We start from the raw sequence: 15779 nt of genomic DNA, 5'->3' as shown, positions 1-15779 counted from the left end.
ACCCCTTCCTCATATTCCAAAAGTAATGTGCAAGATAAAACAGGATGCTCCCAAAGTGTTGCTAGTGACTTCCTTTTGGCCCAGTAGCATTGGTTCCCTCTTCTGCATTTAGCCAAGGACTGTCATCACAAGTTACCTCACAGGGTGGATCTTCACACAAGACAAGGGATCTCTCGTCCATCCCCACCTGTCCATCCTTCAACTTACACTGTGGGTGATAGGATTTTGATTCCCTATAGGCACCTTTTTTTCCCCTATAGAAGTGCTTTTGGTTCGCAGGAGGCCAAGAAAGCCACTAGGAAATCCTACTTGTCCAAATGGAAGAGATTTTCTGTTTGGTGTCTTTCTCATAACCTGGACCCACTTATTGTGGATGTTCTTTTGGTTGTGTTTGTGTGAATTGCTCAGTGCTGGGTTGGCATTCTTCTGTAAAAGCCCTCCTGTCTATTTCAGCTTGTCTGCTTTTAGCTCCTCCTTTGGTCTCTAGGTTCAAGGCCAGTTTCTTAAATGTGTCCTTCATATCAAACCTCCCAAGAAGCCTGTTCCCCCTTCCTGGGATCTTAAAATTGTTTTGGAGAATTTGACTAGGACTTTTGAGCCTGCAGCTTCAGCTTCCTTACAGCATTATTGTTTTGAAGACTGTTCTTTTGCTAGCCCTTACTTCTGCCAGATGGGTGTCTGAGCTTCAAGGGCTTATAGCTGTTGCTCCTTTTTTAGTTTTCCATAAGGACAGTTTGTCTCTTCGTACCAATCCTTTTATGCCTAAGGAGATAAATGAGTTGTCTCGTCTTAATTTGCCCACTTTCTCTTCTCCACAATGTGCTAGTGAGAAGGTGTTGTACACTACAGACAATTCTGATTTTATTTGAACAAAACAAAAGTGCTTTTTGTTTCTTTTTATCTTGGATCATTAGGTTTGTCGGTTTTCAAGCAGATTATTTCCTCTTGGATTTCTAAACCTATTTCATTTTGTTATCATGTAACAGCCTTCCTTCTGTGGCAAAGGCTCACTCCTGCATGGGTGGTGGCTTATTCAGGTGCTTTTTTTCAAGGGTTTGGATACTAATTTTATCCTGGAGGCAGCTACCTGGACTTCTGTGCATACCTTTACCTTTACCATTACCAAACACTACAAAGTTGGATGTCATATCCAGGGTTAGAGCTGGTTTTGCTTTGGCCATTCTTCATGGGTTCCTAGAAGGCTCTGCTGGCCTTTCCTTCTCCCCATCTTTCTTCCTGAGCTTTTGCACTCTTCCTTAATGTTAAGAATATTACAACAGTGATGTGGAAGGGCATAGTACAGTTGTGTAAAATCTTACCATAACAGTAGATGTCCTCCTCTTCAATGTTGTAATATTCACTCCCTCCCTCCTCCTCGTCTTTTGTCCCTCTGGATGTGTATCTTGCCCTCCGGTATTCTAAGGCGGACATTCCTCCTGGGGCTCTCAGTCCTGAGGATAATACATCTGGATGCAAGCTTTATGCCTACATCTAGCATGGGGAGCATGTTTGTGACATTGTATCGTTAGCGAAGTAAAGGCTTTGGTATACTGGCTGCCCTTGGCAGGGGGTCCCAGATGTTAAAAACACTGCAACACTGAAGACATCTGTTATGGCAAGACTTTACACAACTGTACTTGTTATATGAGGTGTTTCCTCCAACCCTTTGTATTAATTTTTAGACTGTCATTTCCTTTTTCAGTAATCATTGCCTGTCTGTATGAAACATGCTGCAATACTTTTGTGTGGCATCTTCAGTAAGCTTTGTGACTCTTCGTCTTTAGTGCTAGCTCTGTCCCAGTGTTTACTGCTGTGTTGTGTGAATGAGTGTCCGTGGTGTGAATGCCAAAAATTATGTATACAGCTTTTGATTCCTTCTTTGTAGAAGGAAGCAAGGGATGATTGTTTGTGGTCTACTGAACAACAAAAGCATACAGGATGTCTGAAGTTCAGAAACAACACCATGTTTCAACTCACTTGTTTGCTTCGTAATACTGATTTTTGGGGTATGAGGGTGGGGAGTTGAGTTGGTTGGTGCCTGCCTAGTGGCTTTTTATGCATTGATAAGTTGATAAAATCTAAAGTGCCAGCCTGGAGGTTGTCTGTGTGGTTCATATTACTTTCCATCAATTTTTGATGTTTGGCTTGAAGTCTGAGCCTTTGTATTTTTTTAATATTCTGTTCTTTAGTGGGCTCACAGTGTATGTAATACATGCACACCATGAATAAGGTTTGTTTTGGGAAGTCTGAGACAACAAGGGGGCTATATTATAACTAGTGAAACTCTGGTAAGAAGTAAATAAGGCTGAGAGGAAGTAAAACCTCTTCTATGGTGGTGATCTAAAAGGGATGAGTGATTCAGATTAACAAGGCACTTATCAAGGTCACCTATGGTGGTTACTGACACTGAGAAATCTATTATTTCATATAAACAATTTGACTGAAATTGAGAAACCAGGGTGGATTGGACTAGGGTAGTGTGTTTTAATCAGATAGGCATGTTTAGAAAATCAATAATCACAGGTGGACTTGGTTAGCAATCAGTGGTACTTTGGGGGTCATTGTACTGAAATACCACTCACCCAATTTCCTATATAGCAGCTTAGTGGGACTTTTCTTCTGCAAACCGAAAAGTATGAGGGGGGGGGGGAGAAAATAGGATTATGAGAACGGTAACATGTTGCCTTTATTTCTGTCCCACAGGAATGCAACCTGCATGTTTGTCCTGGTAGTAAACTCGCACAGTGACCAAGAACTGCATGTTCTGCACAGCTGAGCCTTTTGCCTAAATCCACTAGTGAATTGCAGGGTTCTGAGAAATGCTGCTAAATACTGCAGAGGCAACACAATGCACTGATCATGCTTGTGCGTAAATCGTCACGTGTACTTTTGTTATAATCACTTTCCTTGAATGATTGTACCAAGGAACAGGGCTATTATGTTTAGGAATAAATGAAGAGGAAGTGACTGCTTTTGCTTGTGGCATACAGGAGAGTAAGTTGTTAGCAAATATCTGTATTTTATAGCATGTTGCATTTTCATTTTGCATAATTTGTGTAAATTACATGCCTCCTGGCATTACTCAACGCAAGCTTTATTTTGTTTGGCATCCTAATAACATAAATTTAACTACGACCTTGAAGTGTGCCCTGGTTTGAACTCTTGTACTTAAGTGATGCGGTTCTCTCTCAGCATTAAATAAAGATCTATTAACCATTTTATTTATGAATTTAATTCTAGCTATCCACAGCATGTCAGCAGTCTGAGCTTGAAAGTAGGTTTTTAACAATGTTGCTTATTCTGTAATCACTCAAAGAAAGTGATAGTACTCTATAAAGTTTTAGTTTGAGGTATAGGGTAAAAAGCTGGGCCCATAATTATTGCTCTCCATCTCCTAATATTTTCTGTAAACTACCCCAGTAACTATTGGCTAACAATTGCTTTGCAAGTGAGTCAAAAAATTTACAGCCACATTATTTGAGGATTTTCACTGCTGTTTAAATAATGCAGAGCTTCTATAGTTTCGATAACCTTTGCCTGGTGATTTATTTTAGGGCCATGTTGTGTTGACAGATTTTGGTCTTTGTAAGGAAGGAATCGAGCCAGAAGGAACAACCTCTACATTCTGTGGCACTCCAGAAGTAAGTTGCTTTATTACACACACCTTCCTTTCCTTGTGACTCAAAACTTGACAGTAATTGTGATGCTGTAACACAGTGACTGACCTGATAGTGGGAAGGAAGTAATTGTGACTAAATACTATAGTGCACCCACTGCATGTACCAAAAAGGTAGCTTCTGTAGTTCATTTTTTTTGGGGGGGGGATAAGAAGGGTTCTGTGGATTCCTGTCTTCTCCCTGCAGGTTTATGCTAGAACTGGTGTCCTTTTGCCTATTCAGCTACTCTTTCCATTGCACATTGTTTCTAGTTTATCAGCTGCCATGACTACACTAGGCCATCTCACACTTGTGCATGGGTATTGGTCAGTTGTTTGTATCATCATCATAAAAGTATGCAGCACAAGTGGTCTGACATAATTGTCAAGGGATTTATAATTGTTATGGGATGGGAAAGAGTATTCTATCAAAACGTTGCTTCCTAAAGCTTCACTGCATAGCTGTTTTCTAATTTTTAAGTTCATAGTTTTAATGTAGAGCTTTAATCTATGTAGCTATATGTAAAGAAAAGAAATGAGTGCAGACTGTCACACTTTGTGATTATTGTTGTAGTCTGATGCAAATCAAGATAACATAACAAAAGTGCAAGACAAAGTACAGTTTAACCATCCTCTTTGAATTTACGTATGTATTGTTTGTTAAAGCTTACTATTTTATGTCAAGTCAGCTTATATACCCATGTCATGTCTTTTGATTTCATTTATTGGAAGTAGTATCATCTGTGTTCTCATTAGTATAATTTAGGAGATAACCAAAAAATAGCAGCGACCCGTAGACAACCAACACTTTAGATGCACAAAACGCTGTCTGGTAACAATAAAGGCTGTCCTCCGCTTGTATAATACCAATGAACGAGCAACACTGAACGAATAATAAAATTTAATGTAAAATTTCACAAAAAACAAATGTCACAAAACAGATTTAGCGCGTTTTCATCTCATACACTGTGACATCATCAGAATCATCTGTTTTTCAAATGTACTTCCATATTTAAATAACCTTCCACTCTTTTCCATTGGATCTCATTGGCGCTCAGTAGGCTATTGATAGGTACATACCTATCGTGTGCCCAATGCCCATTTATAGCGGGTGAGAAGGAACTTAGTATTCCCAACATTGGGTGTAAATTGAGGAGTCATACTTACTCTAGTTGTTATACCAAGGGAGTTGTATATCTGGCATATTGTAAGACATGTTGGGCATACTACATGGGGAAAATCGAAAGGAATCTGAGAAATCGTATATATGAACATGTTAGGGATATTAATAAAAAGAATGAGAATAATGCCTTTTTATAGGCATACTCTAAAATGCACGAATATGAACATCAAGTTTTGGGTATTGGAAGAGGTCAAACAGAAGGGACGGGTTGGTGACTGGGAGACATTCCTGGAATTTTGTGAAATGATATGGCAAATAAGACTAGATTCCTGTACCCGTCTGGGAATGAATGACCATATCTCCATTAAGCCAGCCCTGAAGCTATTATCGCTAAATCCAAAGAGAACACAATAATTTTACCATATAATGGGGTGACGTTTTATGTTCTATAGATGTTTTCATATATATGCATTTATTTTTTACACGTGGATACATCCCCAATATTGAATATTACGTTATTATACTATATTAGTTTTCAATATATATATTTTATGTGTTTTTATGTGTTAATGTACATTCATACTTCTGGTATTGAATGAATTATTTATGAAGTCTTGTGATTATGGTGTTCTACACATATAGTTTTATGCACTGGTGCACTTTTGATTAAACAGTTTAATTATTTTTTACAATATATAACCGTCCATAAATTACAGTGTTATAAGAAGGTTGTTTTATATATATATATATATATATATATATATATATATATATATATATATATATATATATATATATGGGTACCTATCAGTTCACCGACAGGTCAGAACATCGACGCCAAATCATCGACACTTCATAACATCGACATTTCAGGTAAGCGATCTTCCCTCTCACAGGACCCATGGTAGCACTTGTTTCTCTGTTACAACGCGCAAGGTTTACGTCATTCTTTACAATTTACCCTGACAGCGTTGTCCTTACCTTCTTAATAGTGAAACGAGTGCTACCATGGGTCCTGTGAGGGGGAAGATCGCTTACCTGAAACGTCGATGTTATGAAGTGTCGATTTGGCGTCGAAGATGTGCGCGTCGATGTTCTGACCTGTCGGTGAACTGATAGGTACCCATATATATTTATATTTTACCTACTTGTGAGATGAGTTATTCTTTGTTATTTATACAATGTTTTAGTGCAACTATATATTTTTACTTGGACACACGTTTATGCTATACCATATTCAATTTATTTATTAACGTAACATATACATATGTATTATTGTTGTGATTTAATGTTATTTGGTAGTATATTTATATGTTTACTATTAATCACGATATTTGGTCTTATTTTGGTAATGATGTTATTCACTAGGCTATTGAGCGCCAATGAGAGCCAGTGGAAGAGTGGAAGGTTATTTAAATATGGAAGTACATTTGAAAAACAGATGATTCTGGAAGTCTCAGTGTAAGAGATGAAAGCGCACTAAATCTGTTTCGTGACATTTGTTTTTTGTGAAGTTTTACATTAAATTATTTTATTATTCGTTCAGTGTTGCTCGTTCATTGGTATTATACAAGTGGAGGACAGCCTTTATTGTTGCCAGACAGCATTTTGTGCATCTAAAGTGTTAATAATTTAGGAGATGGTCTGGTTAAGACACATTTTTCAGCCAAAGACGGGGGCTGTTTCAAAGGCTGTTACTTCTGCCATCATCCAGGATGAGGAGAGAGACAAAAGAAAAGAGCAAAGCTAACCATGCTGTTATTCGTTCACACTACATACAAAAGTATTTGTGTGCATTAACATTTGTCATGTGTATAAATCTGGCTAAGCTTCTCCTTGTTACTTTGTCTTTATAATTTATTTTCCCAGGCTGGAGTTGACTTCACTCCAGTCTGTCAGGTAATAGGTTAATGGTGCAGGATTACTAATCTATGATGTGAATACAGCTTGGAAGTACGGTATAGGAACTCCTGGTTAGTGTGACTGTAAAAGAGTGTTGCTTACCTTCTGTGTTTATATTTCTTACTGTGACATCATGTCAAAAAAGTAGGGTCAGCAGACGTGCTGCTGAATACTCAAGTTTGCAGAGTCAAGAAATTGGTAGCAACAGAAGACTGTCCGCTTCCACCTACTTGTGAACTACATCTTGTAAAGTATGGAAAATCATTAAACTAGAAGCAGTACTTTGGGAGCTTCAGAAGTGCAGTGAAGCCTGACCGACTGCTAAGGTCAGGTCAGCTGCTGAATCAGTGCCATGAGGAGTGAGGTGGACATTTTTTTTTTCTAGACTTCACATTTAAGAGGAGAATGAAAAAAGCTTTACTGTAGTGCTACAGAAGGCAGAATATAGTTTGCCTGAAATCACTACAAATGAGCACGTTCATTTTATAGTAAAAAAGGCTAGATGAGAAGACTGACATTTATCTGAGACAGTTATAAGCTCTCCAAGAATGGAGTTCTGCAGAAAATGGAAGACCTTTTTTTTTTTGTCCCTTCAGATCATAAAGTACCAGCTTGGCCTGCCGGGCCCTACATCCACACTGGATCTACCAGCCATCCTCCTACCACCCAGACTTGTGCCAGTATTGCTGGGGTTGGTCATGGATTTTAAGGGCATCTTGAGGGCTCTGCTTATCTATGCTTCCATCTGGGGGTGGGGGATTTCTGTTTATACCCTGCCCACCAATTGCATCTGAGAGCAGCTTCCATTTTAGGACCATGCCTCTCATTATGGAGAATATCTGAGTGCCCTTCCACCCATGATGGGCATACCCATCCCTTCCATGCTGGCTCTGGTGTCAGAGCCACTAATCAAACCCGGGTCAGCCGGGCCTAAGTTAAGGCTTTAGACCTCTCTGCCACCATAGTGGCTAATGACAGAACATCGTTGAGTTAAACTGTAGTGCGTATAGTAAAGAGTTACGTTCCACATTAAAGACAAATAACCTCTTGCTGGTAATTTAAAAAAAATATAGTAGCTTATTCATTTTCCAGCATTCAAGCCCGAGTGTGTGGTTATAGGCATAAAACCCTGACTGACGCAGATTAGAGGTAGAGTAGTGGCTTTAGTGCTGGAAGAGTTAGGAAGGGTGATGGAGTGAGAGGAGGTGGGGTCTCCTTTTCCACAGGGGGAGTGTTTGTTCCGGGTCTGGCAGTGCTGTAGCTCAAGCTGGGTTGTCATTGAATTGTGGTGTTATACTCACAGAATCTTAAGCCAGTGATGGTAGCTCTGAGAAGGAGGCATGTGTGGGAGAGAGAATCCCCTCAGCTGGGAAGATGTGGACTGGTGAATGGAGGCTTAGGCTAGATTAGATCAGCATAACGTCAAGTCCTGTCTGGAGGATAAGCAAAGTTCTTCCATCTATTAAGTGCCCTAGGACATGGTTAGAGTAGTGTGGAAAAGTTGTCTACTTTCTGTAGTTTGACAGAAGCTAGATCCATCTGGCCAATGTGAGGAGCACACACTTCTGCAGAATTGCAAGTGGGTGTGGAAGAGAAAGTGTGAACAAACCTCACCCTCATGCTTGCCTGATGATAGCCCCTCTGGACAGCTCTGCCCTAGATCCCAGGTTAAAATTTTTGGGTAAGGGAATGGATGGGCATGCCTAATAGGGTTTGTGTGTAATACATGAATATTATAATATTCATGTACAGACTTATGTAATAAACTGTTGACTGAAATGGAAATCTGTTGGATATGGAAAATTCATCAGCATAAGTGTCAAGCTTGGAGTCTGCATTTAATAAATGTTATGACATTTGGCAAGAAGTCCATTGAGTGAAGTCCCAAGCTAAGGGGAATGAGCACAGCATATATTACCATACAGAAGGGAGTAAACTGTTTATAAATGAAGAGCAATTATCAGTTCAGCTTGTAATTGTACAAGAATAATGCTTATGAAAATGAATTAAGGCATTCAGTAGTGTATTCCTAACAGAACGTTTTAGTTTGATATGTTTATGAACAGCCCTGACAGACATCCAAATTGCTTGAGGCATTCTGAAGTTAAGACATACAGAAATGATTCTGTTTTCTGGTGCATTCTCCCCTTCTTTCACTCTTACAGCCATCCCAGAGTCCCACTTCCTTCTCTGGGTCTATCAAGTTTGAACCAGGGCCAGTAAGTATTTTGAGAACATATGGGGGGAGAGGTCATTGCTGTCCAACACCATTCTTTCTTTTATTTCCTGCCTCTTTCTCCCTTCCCTCCTATCCAGAACCTGTGATTATTTTCAGAGGGTGGGCATGCAATTGGAGATGTGAGGTATCAACCATCTGCACTGCCGCTTAGGCATATCTCCACTGTTTCCTCCTTTGGACTGCATTTCCCAGCACAACATCCCAAGCCTCCACCAGAGATTGTCGCACAAGATTCGTACAGTACTGCCCTTCCAGGGATGGTAATGCCCATCCCCGGTTTGCTGAGCCGTAGTCGAGGCTTTATCCCTGTACAGCACAGGAACCGCATACCAATCTTACCAACTTCTTTAGCACATCTTTGGCTGAGGACATAGGATTTGAGAAGTATCAGATGCTCACAAAAGAGGAGGAAACCGTATACTTAAAGTAAGCAATGAGACTCCAGTTTAAAACAATGAACAAGTACTGCATACAACACATGCGGTACCCTTAACCTTCCAGAAAGCTAGATGAACCATGAATAGAAAAATAGCTGCATTTATAGCCAGCATTCTACAAACTGGTGTGCATCCATGGTGTCAGTCCAGAAGGAAAAGATGTGAATCTGTTAAACTGGACTAAGGTAGTCAAAGATTCTTTCACTGTATAGAAGTAATGGCAAAACAAAAGCACCATGTAATCTGTATGGATGTGGGAAGTGAGTTTTGACAATACCTTTGTATCCTGAAAGTAGCAAGCTAGCTAAATGTATTTTTCCATTTAGGTGGTATTGCTTTAAGACTGTAGTTTGTTACTAATGCTCCTGAGTTTTTCAGTTGAAAGTGACAAATATTGAATGGTGTAGAGTTATATTCAGTATCTATAGTTGATATCCTCTTGTAACAATACCACAGTAGAGCATGATTGACATTTAAGAATAAAAGGATCATGTTTACAGGATTATGCCTAAAATGAGTGGGACAAGGGCCGTACTCTGTAGAAGCTATGTCAGATTGAAGCACTGTAGAGGGTTGCAGGAGCTAAAATGAACTGGCATTGTGAACCTTAGGGGGTTACCACATCTCTGGTGACTGTACAGTGGAAAATTTATTGTATGAACTTAAGACTAAACTGGCCTGGATGTGGGACTGTATCTCAACTGTTTAATTGCACAAGTCCTTGCTTACAATGATTGTAATCAAGCCATTGTTATTCAGCAATTGCAGTAATCATGGGATTGGACATGTTCATCAGCTTTAGGTGGGGAAAAAGTAGAAGCTGGTGGGATGTTTCAACTATCAGGTGAAACTAGTGATCTGAAGTAGGAGATTCATTTGTCTGCAACCTGTGGGTTATGGATCCGACATCGGATCCGAACTGGCATGGTTTACCAGCTATGGATCCAAGCTCTCAGCTCCTCCCCCACATGACCTCAGATCTTGTTTGCCGCGCTGGTGACCAGATTTGTGTTCCTAAGCTCTTCAGCTAAGTGCTCTTTTTCAAGTATTTAGAGTGTTAAAAATTGTATTTTTGTGTGAAAGTTGTGTGGAAGTTTAGGTTTCCCTATTACTTAATTATACTTTCTAGTGTTTTAAATTTAATTTTACCTTCCCTCCTAAGCTGGTAGAGTGTGTTTGGGCCTGTTGTGTGCTTTAGTTACTTTGCTTTTACCTTAGTTTAAGTAACTTTTTTTTGTACTTTGGGATGTCTGAACAACCCAAAGCTGTGTTCTCTAAGTGCTCCGAGTGTGGCCATAAGCTTTCCCCGGCTGATGGCCACACTTGGAATATAACAGGGTTGAACACCACTTCTGGATGCTCCATTTGTGCAGGGTTCAACCCCAGGGCATTGAAGGAGCGGAGGTCCAAGCTTGTCTTGGCGGGTCTTTTGCCACCGGACTCTGCTCCAGCCTCCGCTCCTTCGGGGTAACGTTTTCTGGGTTGTCTCCTCTCCGCCCCTCCTCCTCCTGGGACTCAACCTCCCTGTAGTGGTTCGGAGGAGAGGGAAGCTAGAAAGAAGGACCGGAGGGAGAAGCACCATAAGCGGCGGGCCGAGACCTCTGTTTCGGCCCCGCCAGCCAAAGCGGGCTTCTCCTCCGGCCTCCTTGTCTGCTGGATGTTCTTCGTGTTTCACTGTTGCAGTCATAACTGTAGGGTGCTCCTGCCGGCAGGCAGCCCGAGGTCGGCCAGAATCCCAAAGTCTGGGTCCGGCGTCGGCTGTATAAGCTAGTATCCTGACGTCAGTACGCTCTGGTACATAGCCCTCAGCCGACGCCATCTTCTCCAGTCTTTCTTGCCGTGCGGTGGAAAGCAACTCGCAAGTCGTTGGTTGGCGATTTTCGAACAGCGTATTTGGATGTTGTCGGTCCGAAGTTCTTACTTCTCTTCTCAAAGCTAAGTACCCCGTTGGGGAATCTTTTTCTTGTTCCTCCGATGTCAGAAAAAGTTAATTGTATAGCGTGTGGGAAACAAATACCTCCTAAAGATTTCCACTCTTACTGTCTACCTTGCTTAGGCCCTGACCACAACGTTTCTTGTTGTCTGTTCTGTGCCAGGTTCAACTCTCGTACTATCAAGCGCAGGTACGATTGGGCTTTAAATTATTTTGGCAGACGCTTCAATTATAGAATGTCGGACACTACCGGAGTTCAAAAGAAGCGCAAAGACAGGCCTCCGAGGTCCAAACAGGACTCGTTGCAGCTGGAGCCAGCGTCCGGTTCGGCTGTCGTCAGTGAGGCGCTTTTGCAGCCCCTGTCATCCGCCACTTCTGAACCGATGGCCGATACGGACTCCCATGGGGAGCCATCAAGGCCCACTATTTTAACTGCTGCAGGACCTTCGGACGTCGCTCCTTCAGATGGGTCCGGAACCGCTGTGCAGGTACCGGCTTCTGAGGGGGTTTTCAGGCCTACTCACATCACTATTTCAAAGGCAAAGTCAAAGACTCCTATTAAGTCTAAAGTTCCAGCTCAAGCTGCTTCTGAATCCACTCCCAAGAGACAAAAACAATTATTGAGGATGGCTGAAGATTTGCATACAATGATTAGGGGTTCTCACCACCCTCCTGAGAAAAGGCCTCGACAGGATGTTACTCTGGATTCCTCTGACCAGGCTTCTGTATCTTCTGTTTCTTCCTCTGATCAGGACTATTCCTTTCCCCCTTATGAGGATTCGGATGCTGAGGATTCTTTGCCCTCGGCCTCTCCGCCTGAGGATTTTTCTTTGGGGAAACCTTGCATGAGATGAGGAACATTTTCATTGGGAAGGACAGGAATATTCTGCTTCCAAGAAGAGGCTTAGAGAATTTCTTCTTCTTCCTCAGCATAGGCCTTTAGCTATCCCTCCTGTCTTGGACATTGTAGATGATGCTTTTCTGAGGCCAATTTGAATCCTGATTCCATGCCTCCTGCTCCTTCTAAGCCTGATAGATTTTATAGGGTTCCTGACTCTCATTTATTTTTATTTAAAACCCTTCTGCGGATCCTGAAACTATTTCTCAGGGCTCTAAGGCTGCTAAGGTTGCTACTTCTAAAAATCCTATTCCCTCTGAGAAGGATTCTCGTGCTTTAGACAGGTGGGGAAAAAGGTATATACTTCTGCTACCCTGTCTGTAAGGGCTTTAAATTGCCAGTTTCATATGTTTAAATATCAGCAATTTCTTTTGTCTGTTTTAAAGAAAAAGCTTGCTCCCTTCCTGCTTGTGCAGAGGATAAGGAACTTCAGGATGTTTTGCATGCTACTGAACAGGTTAACAAGCATAGCTTACATTGTGGTTTTGATGCTTTGGATGCTTCTTGCAGGGCTGCTGCCTCTGGTACTGTGATTAGGAGACATGCCTGGCTTCGTGAACAAAGTTTACCTGAACAGGTTAAGGCTAAGTTATTAGATGCCCTGTTCAACAAGATGTTCTTTTTGGTTCTAAGGCTGAGGAAGTTATTAAAAAGATGGAAGAAAAGGCAAAGTCCATGCAGACTGTAAAAGATTTCTTGCAAGTTCAGCCTCCTAGATTTTCCAGGAATTGGCCCTCTAAAAATTGGTCCTTTCCCACGTCTGACAGGCCTCAAAGGGGAAGATATAGGCGCTCCAGAGGTCGTGGTCAAGGCCAGACCTCTAACAGATCTAGACAATGGACTGCTTCTTCACCTAGAAGGGGAGAAGACAGATCCCAATCTCAAAGAAAGCAAACTCAATGACTCTCTCGGTTGGGCTTCAGGACCCCTTCACCTGGACGCCCCTCTCGGAGGAAAACTGTCTCTTTTTTACAGAAACTGGACTCATTACCCAGGACAGATGGGTATTGGACGTGATTTTAAAAGGTTACAAATTCCACTTTCACACTTTGTCAAGGACTCACGGTTGGCCAGATCTGCCAAAACTTCAATGGTCAGAGGCCTTAACTCAAGTGGATGCTCTTCTGGCCATGAGAGCCATAGAGCCTGTTCCACTCTCGGAAATGGGAAAAGGGTTTTATTCAAGGCTGTTTCTGGTTCCCAGAAAACAAAACTCATGGAGACCTATTCTGGACCTTTCTGTGTTAAACACCTTTTGGAAATTCCAAAGTTCAAGATGCTTACTCTGCAACAGCTAATTCCAATGCTCTCTCAGGATGCCTGGATGGTGACATTGGACTTAAAGGAAGCCTATTTGCATATCCCCATCAGACAAGAGCAGGAAATTCCTCAGGTTCAAGGCAGGTTCGAGGCACTTTCAATTCTCTGTTCTGCCCTTTGGTTTATCTACTGCCCAGAGTCTTCACCAAGTGCCTGGCACCAGTAGTGGCTTACTGCAGACTTCAGGGATCCAGATTTACCCCTATTTGGATGACTGCCTTATTCAGGCAGACAGCAAAGATCTTCTGCTTCAACATCTGGACTTTGTTCAACGTCTTCTCCTCCTACTGGGATTCTCAGTGAACATAAAAAGTCACATTTGATCCCTTCTCAACAAATGGTATTCTTGGGAGCCCTCTTAAATACAACCTTACAAAGGGCCTACCTCACTCCAGAAAAACAAACTCAGCTGGCTTCTACTTTCAACACCTTGGCAACTCTATCTCAGCTCACTGCAAGGAAATTCCTGCAGGCTCTGGGCTACATGGCTTCCTGCATTCTGTTGATTCCAAACGCAAGGCTTCACATGAGAAAGCTTCAATGGTATCTGAAAAGTGTATGGTCACAGCATTACCACGATCTGGATATTCTGATTCCTCTGATCCCCTGCCTTCAGAAGGAGTTCCTCTGGTGGTCCAGGGCATGCACTTTAAACGAAGGAAAACCTTTTCGTCTCCCTCAACCTACTCAAATCCTAACCACGGATGCCTCGGATTATGCTTGGGGAGCACACTTTCTAGACAATTGCCAGCAGGGAACCTGGACAAAGGACCATCTTCACTGGCACGCAATCTGAAGGAAATGTTGGCAGTTCAAAATGCCCTTTTAGCCTTCAAAAACCTTTTACAACCAGGGCCTCTGCTAATTACAGACAACACCACGGTCATGTGGTACATCAACAAGCAGGGGTTCTCATTCATACCCCTTTGCAGACTAGCTATGGGTTTATGGGACACAGCTCTAAATTTGAATCTGCATCTCCAGGCTCAATTCATTCCAGGGAAACAGAATCTCTTAGCAGACAGCCTGAGCAGAAACATTTCAGATCCTCACGAATGGATGCTAGACACCAACTTGTTCAACAGGATTACTGCAGTTTGGGGATGTCCCCAGATAGATCTGTTTGCATCCCATCTCAATCATCAGCTGCCTCGCTTTTGCACCAGGTCCTTCCACAAAACAGCTTGGAGAGTGGATGCCCTGTCCTTCAGCTGGAGAAGCCTTTCAGCATATGCCTTCCCTCCTCTTCCTCTACTGCCTCGGGTATTACTGAAGATAAAACAGGACAAGCCTAAGTTCCTCATCTTGATTGCTCCAAATTGGCATCGACAGTTTTTGTATCCAAACTTAAAGCTCCTGTTCTCGGGGCCTCCTTGGATTCTCCCACTGAACCCTTCGCTTCTGTCCCAGCATCAGGGTCAGTTACTACATTCCAATCTCAAGACCCTTTGCCTGGCAGCTTGGCTCTTCAAAGGAATTTGATTTCCTCTAGTCTTCCCAAACAAGTTTTGGATGTTCTTTTGCAAGCTAGACGGCCTAGCACTAGGAAATCCTATGCCTCTAAATGGAAGAGGTTTTCTATTTGGATGCAGGACCGAGGCTCTGATCCTCAGGTTCCTGATCTCTCCTCTATTTTGCTTTACCTTTCGGAACTTTTATCTAAAGGACTTTCCTTTTCTTCCATTAAGATTCATGCTTCTGCTATCTCTGCACATTTCAGTTCTGATCCTCCTGTTTTTTCACATCCTTTGGTGAAGCAGTTCTTGAGAAATTTGCGGCCTCCAAGGACCCCTCCTGTCCCTGCCTGGGATCTTAATTATGTTTTAGAAAAACTTACTTTGCCTCCTTTTGAGCCTGCTGCATCTTCAGATATTAAGTTTCTATCCTGGAAGACTGTTCTTTGTTAGCATTGACCTCTGCCAGAAGGGTCTCAGAGTTGCAAGCTCTCATGGCTGTGGAACCATACCTTATTTTCCATCAGGACAGAGTATCCTTGAGGACCAATCCTACTTTCATGCCTAAGGTGATTTCGAAAGTGGCTTTAAATCAGACAATTCACCTTCCTACTTTCTTTCCAAATCCTCAAAGTAAAGGGGAAAGGATTTTGCATTCATTGGATGTGCACAGACAGTTACGATTTTACCTGGACAAGACTAAAGATTTCAGAAAGTCTAACCAATTGTTTGTTTCCTTTGCCTCCAGTTCTCTTGGAAAACCTATTTCTAAACAAACTATTTCCAAATGGATTGCTTATGGAATCAGATTTTGTTAC

General features: G+C 41.9%; 1 protein-coding gene across 1 annotated transcript in view; it reads left to right on the top strand.

Moving 5' to 3' along the window:
* LOC122816993 (serine/threonine-protein kinase Sgk2-like) overlaps positions 1 to 15779 on the top strand; it is a gene marked incomplete in the record, with an annotated part of 364134 nt that overhangs the window by 233214 nt on the left and 115141 nt on the right. Inside the window, 1 exon segment of the mRNA XM_044090107.1 lies at positions 3555 to 3641. Within this exon segment, the coding sequence (XP_043946042.1) occupies positions 3555 to 3641 (87 nt within the window).

The sequence above is a fragment of the Protopterus annectens genome, chromosome 12.part0 (assembly GCF_019279795.1).
Source record: "Protopterus annectens isolate FY-2018-M chromosome 12.part0, PAN1.0, whole genome shotgun sequence".
NCBI lineage: Eukaryota > Metazoa > Chordata > Ceratodontiformes > Protopteridae > Protopterus > Protopterus annectens.
This window is presented reverse-complemented; position numbering and strand designations above follow the sequence as displayed.